The 20,252-nt window shown below is 34.1% G+C and overlaps 1 protein-coding gene across 1 annotated transcript in view; it reads right to left on the bottom strand.

The window, feature by feature from the left end:
* Positions 1-4,438: 4,438 nt before the first annotated feature.
* The window catches only part of LOC111058177 (protein sprint), a 154,506-nt gene continuing 138,692 nt past the window's right edge, over positions 4,439-20,252 (bottom strand). The window contains exons 16-22 of the mRNA XM_039438198.1: positions 18,579-18,748; positions 17,060-17,164; positions 15,940-16,131; positions 14,491-14,622; positions 11,725-11,994; positions 8,354-8,555; positions 4,439-5,897 (exon numbers count right to left, since the gene is read on the bottom strand). Coding sequence (XP_039294132.1) covers positions 5,764-5,897; positions 8,354-8,555; positions 11,725-11,994; positions 14,491-14,622; positions 15,940-16,131; positions 17,060-17,164; positions 18,579-18,748 — 1,205 coding nt within the window. The 3' untranslated portion in view covers positions 4,439-5,763. The remainder of the gene's footprint in view (positions 5,898-8,353; positions 8,556-11,724; positions 11,995-14,490; positions 14,623-15,939; positions 16,132-17,059; positions 17,165-18,578; positions 18,749-20,252) is intronic.

Here is a 20,252-nt window from a genome sequence, read left to right as displayed (position 1 = left end):
GCTATAGTGTATATAAGTGTATAAGCCAGTATATATTGTAATGTACATAAATAAAGTACTCAATCAATCTCTCTCTCCCTCTCACCGTTACATGTGAAAACATTACAGTAGGTAGTACCTTTCGCATATTTCATCATTTTTCTAGCTCAATAATATTGTAGAATTGAGAACTCTTTAGTTTAATATGATTCAATATGTTATTTTACTGCTACTGGCAGCCTATTTATTTATAACGCTAGAACGTGAGTTGAATTTTGTTTTGTTAAACACATGAATATAAAGGAATCTGAATCTCTCATAATATTATTATGTTCCTTTTATTTCATCAGTCTATCACTAGTAGTTCTGTTAACAGTAGACCTCGCGCTCTGTAAGTTACATTGACCTGTTGTTATGTTTTCTCAAAAATTAATGAATAATTTATAAATTTAAAATGTCTAGAAAAAATCCTAAATAAACATAGAGCTTTCTGTCCTATATCGTACCGTGACGTGTCGGCCCGGTAGCTCATTCAATACGGGAGGATTATTCCATAATTATGAGACAAGATACAGGCGAATCTTAAGGGACGATGCCCATCATACGGTTCTATATGAGCGAGGTGTAAAAAGCTCTGGTATAAGATTATTCATATTACCACGAAGTCTGAAGAAAATCACAGGTAGAGAGTTTAGAGCTCAATTGAGAGGGAGTTACTGAAAATATCTCCATATTCAAGGGAGGAATTTACTGCTCATTATGAGCAACGTTTGGGAAGTTAGGTTAAATAATATTAAAATATGAATAGTTAGATAATGGACTTAAATTTTGACGAATCCGCATGCCCCCTCCATGGGCGGTCAATGGACGATTGATTACTAATAATAATTTGTTTTGTACAGTACTCACGCCTGTCTCATCAATGTTGAAAATAGAGGTGGCATCAATTTTATTTTCCTCCACAGTCTTTCTCAAGAGTACAAAAAATTCATTTTCTTTGGAAAATCCTTGAGCCCTAGCCAAAGATGTTGCCTCTGAGGCTCACAAATTGAAATGTCCTTGGGGCGTTTCATAAAATTGTAGTACCATCTTTTCTAAGCGATTCTGCTCTCTTCATTAAATACAAAAAACATGCCTCCAGTTTCTTTATGTGCTCAACAAGCTGTTGTTCCACTTCAGGTGGCAATGTGGTGTCATGTCCCATTCATTGTTTCCCTTCATTAGCAGTAATATTTTTTCCATATTGTCTGCAGAATTTGTTGAAGCCGATGTCTCCGTTTCTGTATGCAGCCAATGCTCTTCCCGTGTCCTCTTCCATCCAAGCTCCATAATTTCTTTTGCCATCCTGAAACACAATAGTAAATTTTGTGTTCCTTCTTTTACATTCATTTAAATGTTAAACAAAGTAATTTCTATTAGATTTGGATAAGGAATTGTCTACTGTTTGCGCCTACACAACAAAAGTGGCAAGTATGGAGCATAGAATGCAATGGACTCCCAAATCGTAGCCTACTGGTGCGATTTGAGAGACCATTGGAGGTACGATTTAGGCTACTGGATATCGCGGAAATCATAATGTTATTCCTTTAAAAACTGACATTAAAAACTGTTTATTTTTCTTTAGTGCAATCAATTTTAAGATACGTCATAATTATCTGGGGAGCTACGAATTTTACACATGTTGAACCTCTCTATAAACTTCAAAAACGAATACTAAAAAAAATAGGCTTCAAGGAGAATCAATTCCCCACGAACATTCTTTTCAAGGACAGTAAAGTACTGAGTGTAAGACAACTCTACATCCAGGCTATCATCACGCGAATGAGGAGAAACAACGAACACATAAGACTGGCAGATCATAACCATCAAACAAGGCAGAGAAACACGTATTCAATAGTACCAAGGATGAACACTACATTTGGGCAAAGAAACTACACATATTTGGGACCAAAAATTTATAATTCAATACCAAGTTACATTAGGGAAGAATTCAATAGATACAGGTTCAAGAAAAGTTTATTTTCCTGGTTGGTTGATATTGGAGTGGAAAATTGTGAAAATTTAGTTAGACTGTAAATATTGAAACTATTTATTCTTCATTCCACTCTTTACTGTTTTTCATTTTTCTAAAAATAACCTTTCTTATTATTATCCTTAATAGAACATTAATATTTATTTACTAATTCCATAATTTTGTTTGTTTGTATTATACATATTTACTAATTTTATTATAAAAAACTTTAATCCCATATCAGTGAATGAAGTTTGTAAATAGTAATTATTACACGCAATAAGCAACTAATTACTTATACCCCAACACATATAATATATAGTGGGGTGTATATTTATTCATTGAAATTATCATTTATTCATTGTTGAAATACCGCTGATTTATGTAGTTATATTACAATACTATATTATCAATATTCTAATGTTGCATTCAATCTTCATTGTAATTAATAAGTTTTCATAATATGTGAAATTTGTTGCATAATTGGCTGTTGTACTGTAATTTATTGTAGATTCGTGTATGAACCAGAATGTATTGTAACTTACTTGAATAAATTTCATTTCATTTCATTCCTAACCCCAATGAGGATGTTTGACTAATCAGCCAGAGCGTGAGTGGTGGAAGATCCAAAGTTGTTGGTTATCGCAGTTGAACCAAATTGTCGTTGTGATATAAAATCACTTATGATTGTGAATGTATTATTTTTGCATGTTGAATTTACCCGTGAGATCCCTATTGCTAATTAAAAATTTAGATTAATCATCAAAATTGATTTTATCCTGAAACAAAATATTGTGGGAGGAAAGTTTTATTCCATCAAACCTTAAAGAAAACTGCATATTTACATTCTGAAATAATTTATTACATTATAATTATTATTGATCAGATTACAATATCATGTAAAAGTATGATTATTAAACTAGCGATTACAAAGTTCAATCATATAAATTTAGGATATTCTTGATGGTTATAAAGAAAATATACAAAACATTTCATAGGATTACATTTCTCATAAAAAATTGTTGAGGAGAGAAATGATTGACAAAAAATGTTAATACAGTAGTAATACATTATATTTGTGTTGCTGAAACAACATTCGCTGAAAAGATTTGTTCATAAGTTTCATAAATAGATTATTATTATTATTACTGAAGATTATGATTACTGGCAAGAGCAATATAAAACAATAACGAAATCCTACTAGAATAATTAAGTTATGGAACATTACAGTGTAAAAAACATTTACTGATAAGTAGAAAAATTTTAAATTAATAGAGACCGTTTATTAGAACACGTAGTCTTTGACTTTAAAGTTGAAAAGAATTAACACTAATCCACATTCTTAATTTTTACAAGTTATTTATAATAACAAAGGATGTGAAGTGTTAATATAGCTATACATACATAAATATTACACTTACATGAAACTATAATACTCTATATTTTTACAATAATATCAGAAAAGTTTGCCAGTAAAATGCATAAAAGTTTATACATGTATTTTGACAAGAGTGATTATATATTTTTCGTTCAAAATATTTCAACAATGATTCTGTCATTGACAGTAAAGATTATAAAAAAGATTCATGCATTATATATTCATTATGAAATTTACAAAAGTTGTAATGCTTGAATTAGAATAGAATGAGAACACGAAACAACATTAAAATAATTCAGCTGCTAAGCATTGAGCTGATAGGTAAATTAGAATGACTAGTATTGGTTATGGTTTAACACACGATTGACTCAAACTTTCAATTATTATACAAACCTTGTTTAAATTTTTTTTTAAATTTGCAAATATATAAAACTGACATAATTTGGATAATTTTATGCGTTTGAGTGGAAACTACGAGTGTGCACGAAAAAATTCAAACTACAGTGAAAATATTTTTCAATTTCCAACCATGAAATGAATGTCTACAATTAAAAAAATGCAAGAAACATTCTAGGCCTACAGCTTGCAAAATGATCTACCTCTACTCTGTAAGGCATCTTCATGTTCTAGACTACATCAGTCTATCTTTTGAGAAAAATTTAAATTTCAGAAAATGAATCGATATGTAAAATAATAAATGTTTGTGACAGTGGAAATAGCTTCCAACTCAATTAATGAACTATAAATCTAATCCAAATTGGGAAAATGTCTACAATAATTGGTGGAAGGAAATCAATCCATCAAATAAAATATCCTTCTGATATGATTAGAATTTCTTCATATGGGAAAGAGATTATTAGCACTAAGTACTCTCATCATCTAGCAGTTGGAAAATAATCATTAATTTCACGGATTTCTTATTTTCTTCAAAATTATGTTCACTCTGATTCAATTACACAGTGTTCAATATCATATGAATGAAGTTCATATCTTCATAAATATTATTATCGCTTATAGCTACAGAAATGATAAATACAATTTTAACTGTAGAATTAATCAAAAAACTATTCGAGGTTGATGAACACTTATGGAAAAATCACATTGAACTGTCTCAAGATATGAAACTAAAATGTCAAACTAGTCGAAAAAACTCAAAATGGAGGTAACAGTTTTTAAAAACTACTCACATTAACATTTCAAAACAAAAGTTGAACCTGGAATAGTTGAATAAAAGGTTTTACTATTTTAGTTATTGATTAAAATAGGTTTCATTTATTCTGGAACCTCCTAGTTATGCACAATCCAGTCTATCATGAGTAAAATTCATTAGAATTTGCTATTTCAAATCATTGAATGGGAAAATGCCAACAGTTTATTACATGATAATTTAGTAGTTCTTTACAATCAATATCAATTTACAAAATGATCGACTCAGTAACTTAGTTCAACTATAAAAAATAATCTGGCTATTGAATAAAATCAATATTTTAGGACCAGAGTAGAATCATTCACAATTTACACGGAATTTGCCTCAAAAAATAGATAACAAGCATACAAGTTCAGCATGAATTCGTTTATAACGAATTAGAGAAAATGGCCGATAAATTTCAGATGTTTGAATTCCTCAACAACAAAGAAAAATTGCAACAAATCTAGGTGAACTAATAATAAATGTGGAGACATGTACAATGAATGATTTAACAAATGGATGAATGATTCCTTATTAATGATTATTTGCTATTGAACAGTGTTAAAAATAATGCAGATGTTGGAATTTGAATTAATTAACAATGGGTTTACTGAAATATTCAATCAATCTTATAATGATTGAGCAAATAATTAAGATTAACTATGAATTTATCAATTTAATGATTATAAGTTGATTTGACGAAATTAATTTCATATAACAATGCTATTGATTACTCTTGATTAAGTTCTTGATCACCAAATTTACAGAGAAATTGATATTGACCGCTTCAATTATTCTGTGATTGGAAAATCGACCACTCTATTAATTATTTGGTTCTAATAATAGTATTTATTCCTAAAATCCTGAAACTGTAAAATTATTTATCAATTATTCACTTCTCACACAATACGACAATAGTAGGCTATTGTTTCTTGTATAATTGAAAATTCAAATTATTTCCGTTGAACGAAAAAATATGCATTATTCCAAAATTACTGATCACTAAATTGATAACCAAATTACATGCTTCAAACAACACGATTAATTTTAGAATTCAATAAAATTATGTAAATATGTTATTAAGGATTGAACAAATTAACACTGCTTCAAAACTCAGCTAGGAATGGTGGCGATGATGATGATGATGATGAAAAAATGAGGAACTGATGGTGAACGAACGATTCTTTAGAATGAACGAGCGTTCTTTCATTGCGGCGAAGTTGTTCTAGGCCAGGCTATTTTCGCGTCTATTCTCTTATAGGCGAACATACAGTGTTTGCCAACATCTGCGACCAGACCCTTCACATCCTGTGGGCATTCACCGTCTCCCAATAGTGTTTCTGAAACAAAGAAAACGAAATTTAGATTGAAAATCCTGAAAATATTGATTCTTTATCACAAATGACAATGTATTGTCAGGTCTTGCAAGACCAATCGCATACTAACACTACATTATAATGGAAACAAATGAGCCATCAACATATTCAGAACAGAAAATAAATATGTAGATGAGTAGATAACTTCTAGAAACAAAGAGTAGAACCTATTTGTTATACAGAATAGAGATGAGGATACACCTGAAATTCTATCAATACTGAGTAAATAAAATGACTCAAATTTTCTCAACAGATACACATACACACACACGCTCAATGAAAACCCAACTCAAAAAAAAAAGATTGAAATAAAATACTGTAGAGAAAAAAACTACTCGTTGTCCTCCAAAAGTAGTTTAAAAATAGGAAGATTATTATGATTTAGTTGGAAAGTGGGCTCTGGGAGAAGAAAGGAACTAATAGACACCATCGAGATCCTGACAGAAAATGACAGACAGTGACAGTAAGATAGAGACAGAGACATAGAGCTAGAGACAGAGAGGCAGAGACAGACACAGAGAGAGAGAGAGAGTGAGAGTGTGTGTGAGAGTGTGTTAGAGAGAGAGAGAGAGATTGATTGATTATATTGATTGATTATATTGATTGATTGATATGCCTTTATTAGGGCAGAGTTAGGACTCCTGGTCCTCTCTGCCACACAACCCATTACTCCCGTTAAAGAGAAAGAGAGAGAGAGAGAGAGAGTGAGAGAGAGAGATTAGATTTATTTATTTATGTATGTTACAGTATTTACTGGAGAGAGAGATCGATAGAGACAGAGAGATAGGATCAGAGACAGGGATAGAGAGATAGAAACACAGAGACAGAGAGACAGACAGAGAATGAAACAAAGACAGTGATCCTGAAAATATAAATTAAACAGATTGAAAGCTTAGACTCATATTACACTAGGACACCAATCTGTGTCGCCAGTTGAATACCAGTGGTGTCCGTGTGTAAAAATTCAGTTCCACACTACTGGTGTCCGAGAAAGATCTAGCATTAAATTGAAATGCTGCTCTTATACACGGACACCACTGATGTAGTCTCACTAGAGTCCCAGCCTGGTGTATTTGCTTGAGCTTCTTCTGATTAAAGATTGATAAAAATCGGAATGAAACCAGTTTTAAAGCTCTAAAGCCATCAAAACTAATATTCAATTCATACACTTTTGGAGACATATTTCTAATATGTCGGGTTGTTTCTGTGTTTTATGATCCAGAGTTTGTGCTCTACTTCTATGCTCGTCAACAAGCTTGTAGATGCCGTTAGACTGAGGGTAGGGTCCAGAGAGAGGCTTAAGAGTCCACAATTTATCGATGAATTACAATTGAATTTATCAATATTAAATTTCAACATAACTACAGAGAAATTTAAATATGAATGATGACGAGCCTTCTCCGTCAACGAGCTTGTAGAGGCTTAAGAATCAGAATTTATTGATAAATTACAATGACATTTATCAATATTATTAAATATCAACATAACTACAGATAAATTTAATTGGAATGATGACGGACCTACTCGTTGTCAAACAAACGACAGAGAAATTTAAATTTGATTGATGACGAGCCTTCTCCGTCAACGAGCTTGTAGAGGCTTAAGAATCAGGATTTATCGATAAATTACAATGAAATTTATCAATATTATTAAATATCAACATAACTACAGATAAATTTAAATTGGAATGATGACGAACCTACTCGTTTTCGAACAAACTACAGAGAAATTGAAATTTGATTGATGACGAGCCTTCTCCGTCAACGAGCTTGTAGAGGCTTAAGAATCAGGATTTATCGATAATTACAATGAAATTTATCAATATTATTAAATATCAACATAACTACAGATAAATTTAAATTGGAATGATGACGAACCTACTCGTTTTCGAACAAACTACAGAGAAATTGAAATTTGATTGATGACGAGCCTTCTCCGTCAACGAGCTTGTAGAGGCTTAAGAATCAGGATTTATCGATAAATTACAATGAAATTTATCAATATTATTAAATATCAACATAACTACAGATAAATTTAAATTGGAATGATGACGAACCTTCTTCGTCAACGAGCTTGTAGAGGCTTAAGAATCAGAATTTATCGATGAATTACCATTAAATTTATCAATATTAAATTTCCACATAACTACAGATAAATTTAAATTTGAATGATGACGAACCTTCTCCGTCAACGTGCTTGTAGAGGAAAAAGAATCCATAATTTATCAATGAATTAAAATTGAATTTATCAATATTAAATTTCCACATAGCTACAGATAAATTTGAATGATGACGAACCTTCTCCATCAACGAGCTTGTAGAGCTTTAAGAATCAGAATTTATTGATGAATTACAATTGAATTTATCAATATTAAATTTCAAAATAACTACAGAGAAATTTGAATTTGAATGATGACGAACCTTCTCCGTCAACGAGCTTGTAGAGGCCATAGTCCTGAGGATTGGTGATGCGCACCTTGTGAGCGATGATCTTGCAGACGTCACGCGTCGTCATGTTGGGTCGCACAGGCAAAGTCTTCGTGATGATCGAGCCGTTCATCTCGTCCGGCACAACGATCTTCAGCACCGACTTGCACTCCGATAGCGGACAACCGACGCCCCACTGAAAAAACAAAATTAAATTGAAAAATAAGTTGATGAGTTTACACTATATGCTGTGGAATTTCACCATATTAAGTTTAAGTGAAATGAATAAGATGTTGTCAGTACAACATTAAAAAATTTATCCATATCAAGTTGAAGTGGAATGAATAAGATGTTGTCAGTACAAAATTTAAAAATTTATCATATATCGGGTTGAAATCTACTCTTTAACCTACTCTAGAACATGGTACGCCATAGTGGAGTAGGTTAATTTCCACACAGAAAAACTAAACATGTAGAGGACACATTATAAGATTTTTTTGTATCTAACTATTGTACCTATGTAATTGTAATTTATTTAATATTTTCTGTAATTGATATAGTAGTTTTAGTTTTTTTGGGGGGGAATAAACATTTATTTATTTAATATATCAGTTTCAATTAAAAGATCTTTAATTGTTGTACTTGAGACGAAGTTTTTGCATTCAAATCTGGCCACTGCGTTCCAACAAGCCAGCAATATCCTCTTATTTGGCTAATTCTCACCAACATCTCTCTCTCTCTCCAATGGCGCTACAGCCCAAATCGGGCTTTGGCCTCAATTAAACTTTGCCTCCAGCCATCTCTATCCATTGCTGCACCTTTCCATCTCCTCAAACGTAGCATTTCCCTAGCGTCCCTTGCCACTCTATCCTCCCATCGCTCTCTTGGTCTTCCAACAGGTCTCCTTCCTCCAGGCTGTCCCACGAATACCTTCCTTGGCACACGTATATCTGGCATCCGTTGCAAATGTCCTGCCCATCGGAGCCGCATCAATCTTATGTGGGCCGATAGTGGGGGTTCTCTATAGAGTGTTGCTAACTCTGCATTAGTACGGATACGCCACTGTCCTGCCTCACACACGGTCCAATATATATTCTTCGCAGCATCTTTCTCTCAAATACATTCAACAGGTCTGCTGTTCTGGCTGTCATTGTCCATGTCTCACTTCCGTAACACACCACTGTCCTTATAATGCTTTTATATAGTTTTATCTTGCATTCACGGTGTACATTCCTAGCTTTGAATATGCATATAAGGGAGAAAAATGTGCGGTTGGCTGCAGTGATACGTTTTTGAACTTCTTTGAGTTCCTCATTAGTATCTGTTATGCAACTCCCTAGGTAAGTGAAATTATCAACTACTTCATAGTGCTTCCCTCCACATTCCATACGTTGTCCGAGTCTATTCCGATGCTGTCTACTCTGGAGTAATACTTTTGTTTTTTCAGTGTTTATCTCCAGCCCAACATCCGATGCACCCTCCTCCAACTCCATTGCTACATTCTTCATAGCCATCATAGATCTACCAAGTATGCCAATATCATCTGCATAGCCTAGTATTTGGACTGACTTCATCATCAGTGTTCCACACCTATCCACTGAAGTCCTCCTTATTGCATGCTCTAGTGCCAAGTTGAAGAGCATTGGTGCAATTCCATCTCCTTGCTTTAGGCCATGCTTCGTTTCGAAATATTCTGTCAGCTCTCCAGCCACTCTGACCTGGCAAACCGTATTCTCCATTGTGGCTCTGACTAGCCTCACCAGCTTTGATGGAATGTTGAAGTCTAACATGATTGTATACAGCCTGTCTCTTGTGATGCTGTCATAGGCCTGCCTGAAGTCGACAAACATTGCGAATATATCTATATCTATATATCTATATCTATATCACCAACATCTCATTATCATGTAATCTACTTATTGACCGAGCGAAGTGAGGTCTAAGATCAAGTCGACGGTTTGGCATTTCTCTTAATGTTTGAATGCTTAAATGTTTATATGTTGCGCATTTACGGCGAAACGCGGTAATAGATTTTCATGAAATTTGACAGGTATGTTCCTTTTTAATTGCGCGTCGAGGTATATACAAGGTTTTTGGAAATTTTGCATTTCAAGGATAATATAAAAGGAAAAAGGAGCCTCCTTCATACGCCAATATTAAAGTAAAAATCAGACTATAGAATTATTCATCATAAATCAGCTGACAAGTGATTACACAGATATGTGGAGAAGCCAGTCTATTGCTGTATTTCCATAAGGTCTATAGTTTCAATCAGGTACTTGTGGTGAGAATACTGCGTGAGGTCTACTGTTCACAGAACTACTAGTTAACATCTTATTATCATCCTATCGTACACTTATCAGTACGAAATTCTAGGTGACCTTGTGTTGACTTGCTGGAACACTTATCAGTGGCCAGCTTCAAATTGTCTAGATTTCGTTTTAAGGCTGGCCATTAACGGTAGAACAGACATGATGAACATGCATGATTCACAGTCGTCATACATTGTTGTTTCGAGTGACCTGCCTGTCTCAGATCTGCTGTCAGAGCTTACAGGTCGCAACTGATCAATTTCAGGGCCTCTAACATGAAAATATGACCTGTGTGGTCACGAAACCATGGTCCTGTACCGAATAAAACTGTAGAATTTGACAATATATGTGTGTTTTTATTCCTCTAACATGACCTAACGACTGATGTAGTGTGATCACAGAGAGAAGCTTCGAGCAAAATGTTTTTTAGGTCAGGTTTTGTATTTCCGATTGTTTTGTTGTTCATGTTTTCGAAGCTGTTCTATTTGATATTGAATTATTGCTCTATCATTATAAAATACAACATCCAAGAGATACATAATACTAGTAGTTCTGTGAACAGTAGACCTCACGCCTTTTTCTCATACACAAGTATCTGGTGTCACATTTTCTCCAGACATCTGTGTAATGCATGCAATGAATAATCTACTTGTCAGCTGATTGATTATGAATAATTCTATAGTCTGATTAATCCTATCTTCAGAGTAGATGATATTATAATATAGTGATATCGGAGAGTAGAGGAAATTTCATTTTATTTCATTTCATTTATTCATAGACAATAGAAACAATGCAGGTAAAAACAACAGGCATCCGCCCAAATTCCTGTTCCTTCCATATTATCCTTAATATGCAAAATTTCAAAAAAAAACCTTGTGTATACATAGACGCGCAGTTTAAAAAGGAATATTCCTGCCAAATCTCATAGAATCCTATTGACGCGTATGGCCGTAAATGCGTTACATACAGATGAAAGAAAATTCGAGTTGAAACATAGACCTCACTGCGTTCGGTCAAAAAGCAATACAAATTCAAATAATGTTTTTTACTGACACTCAGCGAAGCTCCGCCACTACTGCCCGTTCCATCATCGCTGGCCGTACACTGTCGCAGAGTCTTCAACACATTGACGGCCGAACTGAGGGTGGTGAGATAGTAGGCACCCTCTCCACTGAGCAGCGACGAATGCAGCAGACCCCACATGTAGTCGGCCTCCACCTCTGCGGCCACCATGCCGCTCTGCACCAGCACCCACACGAACAGAGGCAGAAAGTCGTCTGCGCCCAGTGTGACTGCACCTCTGCCTGCGTTGCTCGCTTTCACCTAAAACAAATATCGCAAGTAATGAGTATCATTCACACATGATTGACATTAAATGCGTAGAGTGATAGATAACAGACGATGTCATTAATAAAATCAATATTGAACAAAACAAAATTAATTAATTAATTGGACTGTAGTAAAATTTGAGAAGGTCAGTTTTGGGCATAAGCATGTTGTGCCCTCTCATATAAGTGTAATAATTGTACATGACTGAATAAATAAATAAAATTGCCAGTCACTAAAATATTTCACCTAGAACAAATAAAGTATTAAGCAATGTACCTAGAATACAAGGTAGTGGCCACGAAAAAATGCGCAGTAACAAATCCAAACCAGCTAGTCGGTGTGACATCATTGCGGTGCTCTAAAAGTCTATTCTTCCTATCTTTCAATGTTAAATTGCGCAACTTTGTAAGTCTTTTTCTCAAAAAGTAAATAACTCTCAAGTCCCATCGACATCTCCTACGATTCATACATTATTTCTAGAAATTCAATACTTTTGGACGGTGGATCTTTCAGAATGATCGATATTCTGAAAGATCCAGCCGACCATAAATATTGAATTTCTAGAAATATTGTATGAATCGTAGGAAATGTCGATGGGACTTGAAAGTTATTTAATTTTTGAGAAAAATGCTTACAAAGTTTCGCAATTTAACATTGAAAGATAGAAAGAATTGACTTTTAGAGCACCAATGACGTCACACCGATCATCTGACTCTGATCATTAAAAGATCGAGATGCGCATGGCCAGTACCTTGTATTCTAGGTACCTTGGTATCAAGCAATTACTTAGTGTTTCAGTGTAACCAATACCTACTATTACTTCTGCTTAAGTAATAGTAGGTATTGGTGTAACTAGCATACAAGAGTGTTCATGAAAAGATGCGCAGTAACAACTTCAGACCATCTGATCGGTGTGAAGTCATTGGTGCTCTAAAAAATCGATTCCTCCTAATCCTTTTCACTGTTGAATAGAGTAACTTTGTAAGTCTTTTACTCAATAACTATATAAGTACCCTATTATTACTAGAACTGTATTATAGGTACATTGGTAAAAGGCATCATTCATACATGATTGGCATTAAATGAGTAGACGGTTCAAATTCAAATTTATTTATCCTTAATGATAATTACAAAGTTTGAAACTTAAAGTATAAACATTACTTAATAGTTATATATACAGTAGGTATTATTATTAGTGAATATATAATATATAAGGAGGGCCACTGAAAGGCAGAAAAACCTGTGCGCAGAGGCCAAGAATGATTTCAATTTTATTAATGTCATGCACAGTACAATAATACAATATTGACACAAGTCAAATACATAATGACATACATTCACATTGGTACATAACATTGGGATAAAAATATTAAGATATTAAAATGACAAAAAATAACTCAATTCAATAACAAGATGACAAGAATCACATCATTTTAAAAACCTCTCAATTCAAAAAGTCTCATTACACTGTAAAATGATTTTTTGATCAGCCAGTCCTTCAGCTTAGTCTTCAAAAAAACTTCTGAGCCAATCTCAGATATAAAAGGTGGGAGAGAGTTCAATATTTTCCAGCTCATGTGATCAGGACTACCTTCAAAAAAAGACGTTCTATGAGCATCTAGTCTTAGAGCATTCCTAGACCTCGTATTGTACCCGTGTTTATCCGATCCTCTAGCCTAATGACATTGATAAAATCATTATTAAACAAAACGACTCGAAATTTTTAGTCACTTGTGCCGCATCCACATGTTGGCCCAATGAAGGACAATTTCACAAAGGAAAGATTGCATGAGAATATAATAAAATTATCCCATGGTATGAATTTGTGTTTAGAAATAAGTTTTCTTAATTTTAAACTCTATAAAATATGAGCTCAGGAAGTGAAAGTGCAAATTTTAGTGAGAAGACATGAAGAACCCAATATATAACCTATAAACTTGAGTGTTGATAGGAAATGACATTGGGTAATACGGCGAGGCAGAACATCCAAAAGGATCTCTCTGCCGATAAAAGCCATATGAATAAATAAATAAAATTATCCATGGTATAGGTCGTTTAAGTTCCAAATTTCAAGCCGATTTTTGTTAATTTGAGCCTATTACTGTTTTTTGGGGTGAGAGTGTAAGAACGGCACAATATGAGAGACTAGCAGCAGAGACAAAAATAAATACATATCCGTCCCGTTCCAGCTAGTGCCGTGTCTGGGTATGAACAATGCCTCTCCATCTTCCCACCACCGCTCTTTGAGATGGAATCTTTAATTTTTTTTAGATTGTATCAGATGTAGAAAAGGATTGTGGATTAGTTTTAGAGTGTTAAATATATATAATAGAAGCCTATAAGATATCACTCATTAAGTCCTCAACACTTTCCTAAGTAAGCGTACACGATGGAAATATAATACTCAGTTACATTACATACATTTAAAAAAATGGATTGATTATATAATTACAGTATGAAGTAGTGTGAATTGATAAATATTGCACTCACAGATTCGAAAATGGCAGAAATGGCAGCTAAAAGATGTTCGAGCTTTTCAAGCGGTGAATAGACCTCCTGCAGTCGTTGCAGGTAATGGCAAATGGTGATGAGATCTTCGTCTGAGGGCAACACGATTTTAGGCTGGAACAAAACAGCAAAAATATTAATCACAATCATTAAAATATCATTATTAATATATTCATTCATACACACTGAAATTATTACAATAATAGGTATTGTAAGAGAAGCAACAGTCTTAACCCAAAACAGTTTCTCTCCAGATTTGTTTTGTCTATATGCCTATGATAACCATACGAGTATCAATAATTTATGATAGCCACATTGTAATAAAATGATCTTCAGAGAGATCTGACAACAAAAACAAATCGTTCTCTCAATAGATCTAAACTATCTAAAATCGTTCCAACATAATAATTAGGGTACACAGTTGGTTGAAAGAATTTACTTACTGTTATACATTTCACATTATAGAGACAATTGATTACACTTTACTGAGTACAAAATACACCATTTGTTCAATAAAGCCACAAATTTATAATTGTTGAACGTATTTACAAACAGAAGATGTGGAATACTACGTAAATAATTTTGAAATGCCCCCAGCAAATTTAATGCATAATTATTTCAAATTCAAAATTGTATTCCCTGTACTGTGATACTCTTGAGAGAACTCCTACCAGTTTCACGTAAGTCTATTGAATTAAACCTTGATTGAATGCCACAAGAACTAATGAGAGAAGCCAATATCTTCCTCAATCAATCTGGGTTACATTTAATGGACGTACGAGCAACCAAGCATTCTCATCAATTTTCTTTTGAATTTGTTGAAAAAACGAAGCCTACATGGAAAATGTGTAGACTGGTAGGCCTATAGGTACACTAGATGTCATATAATATAGGATATGTAATATTTTTGGAAGACTTTTCATAAATCTTTCAAAATTTGCAGTGATATGAAATAGTTTTCCTTGTCATCAACTTGATTTTGGATTGTGTTATTTTTAGTTTTTATTTGGAATCGGACTTTTTGCGACTCCCACCAATGGCCAGAAAAATTTCTTCTGCTGGTGGTGACTGAGACAATTTTTATTTTTTTTAGATCTAGGTAGTTAATTTTATTTAAATTTCTTGTGATAAGTGTTTGATTTGTTACGTTGTTAAATTTTGACAATAAAGAATTTAATTTTTTTTAAATGAATAAATATTTATCTATCAAGGAGTATAAAGGTACTCCTTGCCTGCTCAAAATGAAGACTTAAGAAGGATAAGTTGAAAGTAATATTGTAAAAGTTGAAAAAACAACCATTAAGTTTGGATAGGCCTAATCATCATTTGATGACGTTTGAAAAAAACACAACGTGAAGCCAAATTTTGAAAGTAGCCTATTAGTATTATCAAGTATATTGATTAGTATTATTAATTAGTATTATGGCTTACCCTGATTCCCAACTCGTGCAGAGGTCTGGTGCGTGCGTACTGTATGCTATCAGCCAACAGTTGAATGGATCCGTTGTGTGTGAACTCGTCCACGAACAGTTTGTAGAGATGTTCTTTCAGAGGCCGAACCACCAGTTTGTGCATCACACCTTCCAGAATAGCATCCAGGTTCAGGAATTCGTTGGCTTTCAACTGAAACAAAAACCAAACATAAACATCTCATCTTTCACTATCCATGACGAGCTGCAAGTTAATAATTCGTCTAATTAGACTGTAGTGTCGTCAAAAATAGTTCAAAACGAATCATAAACATCTGTTAGAGAAAGTTGGTGGATAGAGTTTGAAACAATATTTATTTATTTACTTACTCCATTTAATGACGAGATACAAACATTATTTCCAACCTCAAGATTTTAATTGTCAAGCGGTTCCTAGACATTCAATATTATTGTACAATTTCAATACCTGCTTCTAGCATTAAGCCACACAACTAGTATAAACACGCAATAGACACTAAGGCCTGATTTTTCAGGTAGGTACAATACCGAGTGTTTCAAAAAGAATAACCCAATTTTAAACTGTTATATTTATTTTAAAAAAATGTTGCACACAAACCAATTTTACATTAAATTACTCACAGAAGTATCAAGTTTATGATGAGGTTTTATAAGTGTTGAATATTGTTATATGTGCTTCTTAGATATTGAGGAGCTGAAAACCAGGATAAGTGATGCAGTAGCTACAGTCCGGGGACATGAAGACATCTTGCGAACAGTCTGCGATGAATTTTGCTACCTTCTAGGTGTCATCCGAGCCTCAAAAGGAGGGCACATAGAACACTTATAATACATCATCATAAACTTGATACCTGAGTGATTTAATGTAAAATTGGTTTGTGTGCAACATTTTCTCAAATGAATATAACTGTTTAAAATTGGGTCATTCTTTTTGAAACACTCGGTATTGTACAATGATATTGTCCCGTCATTGGACCGCTTTAGTTTCTTGTCATTATAAACATGGTTGAGAGAGGATCCAGTAGGGTTCGTAAATTATTTCAGTTGATTATTCACGTGTTACAAACTGAAGTAGTAAATGAATATTGCATAGATAGACTTACCTTATTGCGTTCTTTCTCAACTTGCTTCTCGAACTGACGTTCGCCGTGCTTGACCAGGTAGTTCTTCATGCCAGACATGAACTGACGCATGTTACGCATCACCACCTACAATTTAAATATAAATTTACTACCAACAAAGATATCATCATCATAGTAGATGATCACCTATATTATTAATATGGATGAAATGAATGAGAAATTGCACATCATCTAGATACATAACCTTTCTGTATCTAGCGTGAATATTTTTACGCATCACAACCTATAATTAACATCAATTTTCCTACAGGTACCTTGAAAAGTGACCATTTCTGCACTGATTGCAGGCCGCAAAGAATCACTTTTCCGCTCTAGTGCGCAAAGTATTACTTTGTGTACTCCAGATTTGCAGCATGACAACGCAAAATAGTTAGTAGGTTATATGGAGCACCAGTGCAGGAAAATCAAAAATAAGTTGGTAACACGGACTGTGGTATAGTGAGGTCCACGTTATAATGGCAGTGGAGAACAGCGTTGCCTTTTTACTATGTGCCTTGATTATAGTCATTTCAATGCTTACATAAGATAAACCCCCTTCAAGCAGTCAGATAAATTTTCAATTGAATTATTATTATTCAATTTTAAATAAATTAAGGTTTTTATTGATAATAAAATTACACAGAAAAACATTTGATGGATTTCAGGGCATTTTACCCATAATTACCCACTTTTCATATTCAAAGGTACGGTAACTGTAGGAAAATTTTAATGTGAAATACGTGCGCAAAGTTCGTTTGCTGCACTCAAGAAACCATTATTCCGCACTAATGTGCGTAAACGTTTCTTTCGGTGCAGCAAACTGTCACTTTGCGCACTAGTTGCACAAATATCTATTTCAACAAAGTTATCATCATTGTAGGCTTACTCTACTATTGATAAGGTGGAATGAAACACAAATTATACAACATATCTGTGTCTAGTGTAAATATTAAGAATATATTTGATGAATGAGCTATTGACCAGACCACATGTGTGAGCTTTGAAACGTTATAACAATACAACAAATAAACTGAAACAGAATATCAATGCATGGGATAGAATCGAACAAGATAGAATGACGAAATTCAAAGTTGTACAAGACAATATAATATCATTGCATGGAATAAAATCAGACAAAGTCGACAACTCTAATAATAATAATAAATTTTATTCCCATTAATATACAAACAAGCAATCTAACCAATAGAATGTACATAATATTAAAAAATACAATATAAGAAATTTACTACAAATATAAATAAATTGAATTTTTTTCGGAAATTAATCTAGTCAACTATGGGTAACCCATGTAAGAGAGCAGGTGTAGTAGTAACACGTTAAATTTAGAGTGGGGGTACAAATACATTGGCTAAGTGAGCTCACATATTGTTCGAAATTATGTTTTCTATAAACATAATAGTTCCATAATTCTTAAATTATCCTTCTACATCGATGACCAGTTTACTGGATAGATGGCGTCAAAAAATAGCTTGATACTGACCTGCGGACTGGTCTCGGGTGATTCCCTGGTGCAGGCGATGAACCGGTCTATGTTCTGTGCGAAGGTGGTGCTCTTGTCAGCCGCCAGCTGAAGGGTGTAGGCACCTATTGCCGCCGCACCTGCCCCTCCCGCATCTCTCGACTTCTGCAACACCTGCAGGCGTGGAGGCGCTACAACAAAACACAACTAATTGTTAAAAATTGAGTGAAACAGCGTGAAAAACGCAAAAAGGAAAAAATTATAGAAAAGTAAAAGAGACGAATACTGGTTTAAGGAATCAGAACAAAATACATTCATCAAAACTCAGGAGAAGAACAGTTTTGGACTGTTCCTGTGCTCTGTTTCCAAATTTCTTTGATTTGAATAATTTCACTGAGAGCCGTTTACCCTGTAGAAGTTTAAACTGAATTTATTTATTTATTTATTACATTTCCAACGGTATACACCAATTTCAAAAGAATACAATCGTAACAAGATCAACAAAAATAACAAGACAAATATAAATATAAATATGAGATACATAACATAGAGTCAAATAAGTAACTTAGCAATTCAGAAATATAACAACTAATAACAGTAATATGAAATAGAATGTACAAATATGCATTAGAAACTATCAGCACAAATTCAATGACTAAAGCAATAGCAAACAAAATATTTGTAGCAATAACAAAGGAAACACAGTAATTCAATAGCAGCAAGTGCAACAATAGAATAATAACTATAACAATAACACAATAACACTAACACTATAACCAAACACAGCCAACTAATACAAATGATAACAAAATAAGAAAAAAAAACAAAAAAAACAATGAAAGAAGCAAATGGAAAGAAATACAATGAAAGCAGCCAGAGAACAAGTCCTTAATACATTTTAGCTCTGCAAAATAGAAAAACTATAGACCCAGTTGTAAAACCGCTCTCTTGAAAGCCATAGCAGACACACCAAAGAATTCTATCCCAGCTGCAGCAGCCTCACAGCCCGATCGTAATATCCTAGACAGTCCACTGTTATAGGCATAGGCAGTAGTATGAAGGTGTCTGCGGAAAATGGTCCTGGAACGGGTCCCTCGTGGAGCACAAATATCAATGCCAGCCAGTAATTCAGGGCAGTCCAATATCCCATTCACCAACTTAAAAAGAAGCACCAGATCATTGAGTCTTCTCCTTTGAGCCAAAGGTAAGAGTCCGAAACGATTCTCCAATTCCATCACAGGAACATCAAAGTAGGCAAATCCCATCCTACAGCCAAGCATTCTTACAAATCGCCTCTGCACCCTATGCAGCTGATCTATCTGATACTGATGATAAGGCGACCAAACAACCGATGCATACTCCAGGACAGGCAGAACCAGAGCCCTAAACAGGACCAAGAGGCTATAAGGAGATCTGAAATCTCTTGAGGACCTGAAAATGAAACCAAGCAAAGACCCAGCTCTAGACGTCATACCACAAATATGTTCCAATGGACTAAGAGAAGGACTCATAACAACGCCCAAGACCTTGAATTTCAACACTCTCTTCAATGGAGCACCCCTCAAAAAGTACTGGAAGTCAAGTACGTTAGATCCACGCCTAAAAGACATCATGACACACTTGGCATCATTCAAGGCCATACCATTATTGAGGCACCATTCATCAATCCTGTCAAGTGAGCCCTGCAAAGCCACA

The sequence above is a fragment of the Nilaparvata lugens genome, chromosome 11 (genome assembly GCF_014356525.2).
Source record: "Nilaparvata lugens isolate BPH chromosome 11, ASM1435652v1, whole genome shotgun sequence".
Taxonomy (NCBI): Eukaryota; Metazoa; Arthropoda; class Insecta; order Hemiptera; family Delphacidae; genus Nilaparvata; species Nilaparvata lugens.
Note: the sequence above shows the minus strand (reverse complement) of the source record. Positions and strands in the feature narration are given on the sequence as shown.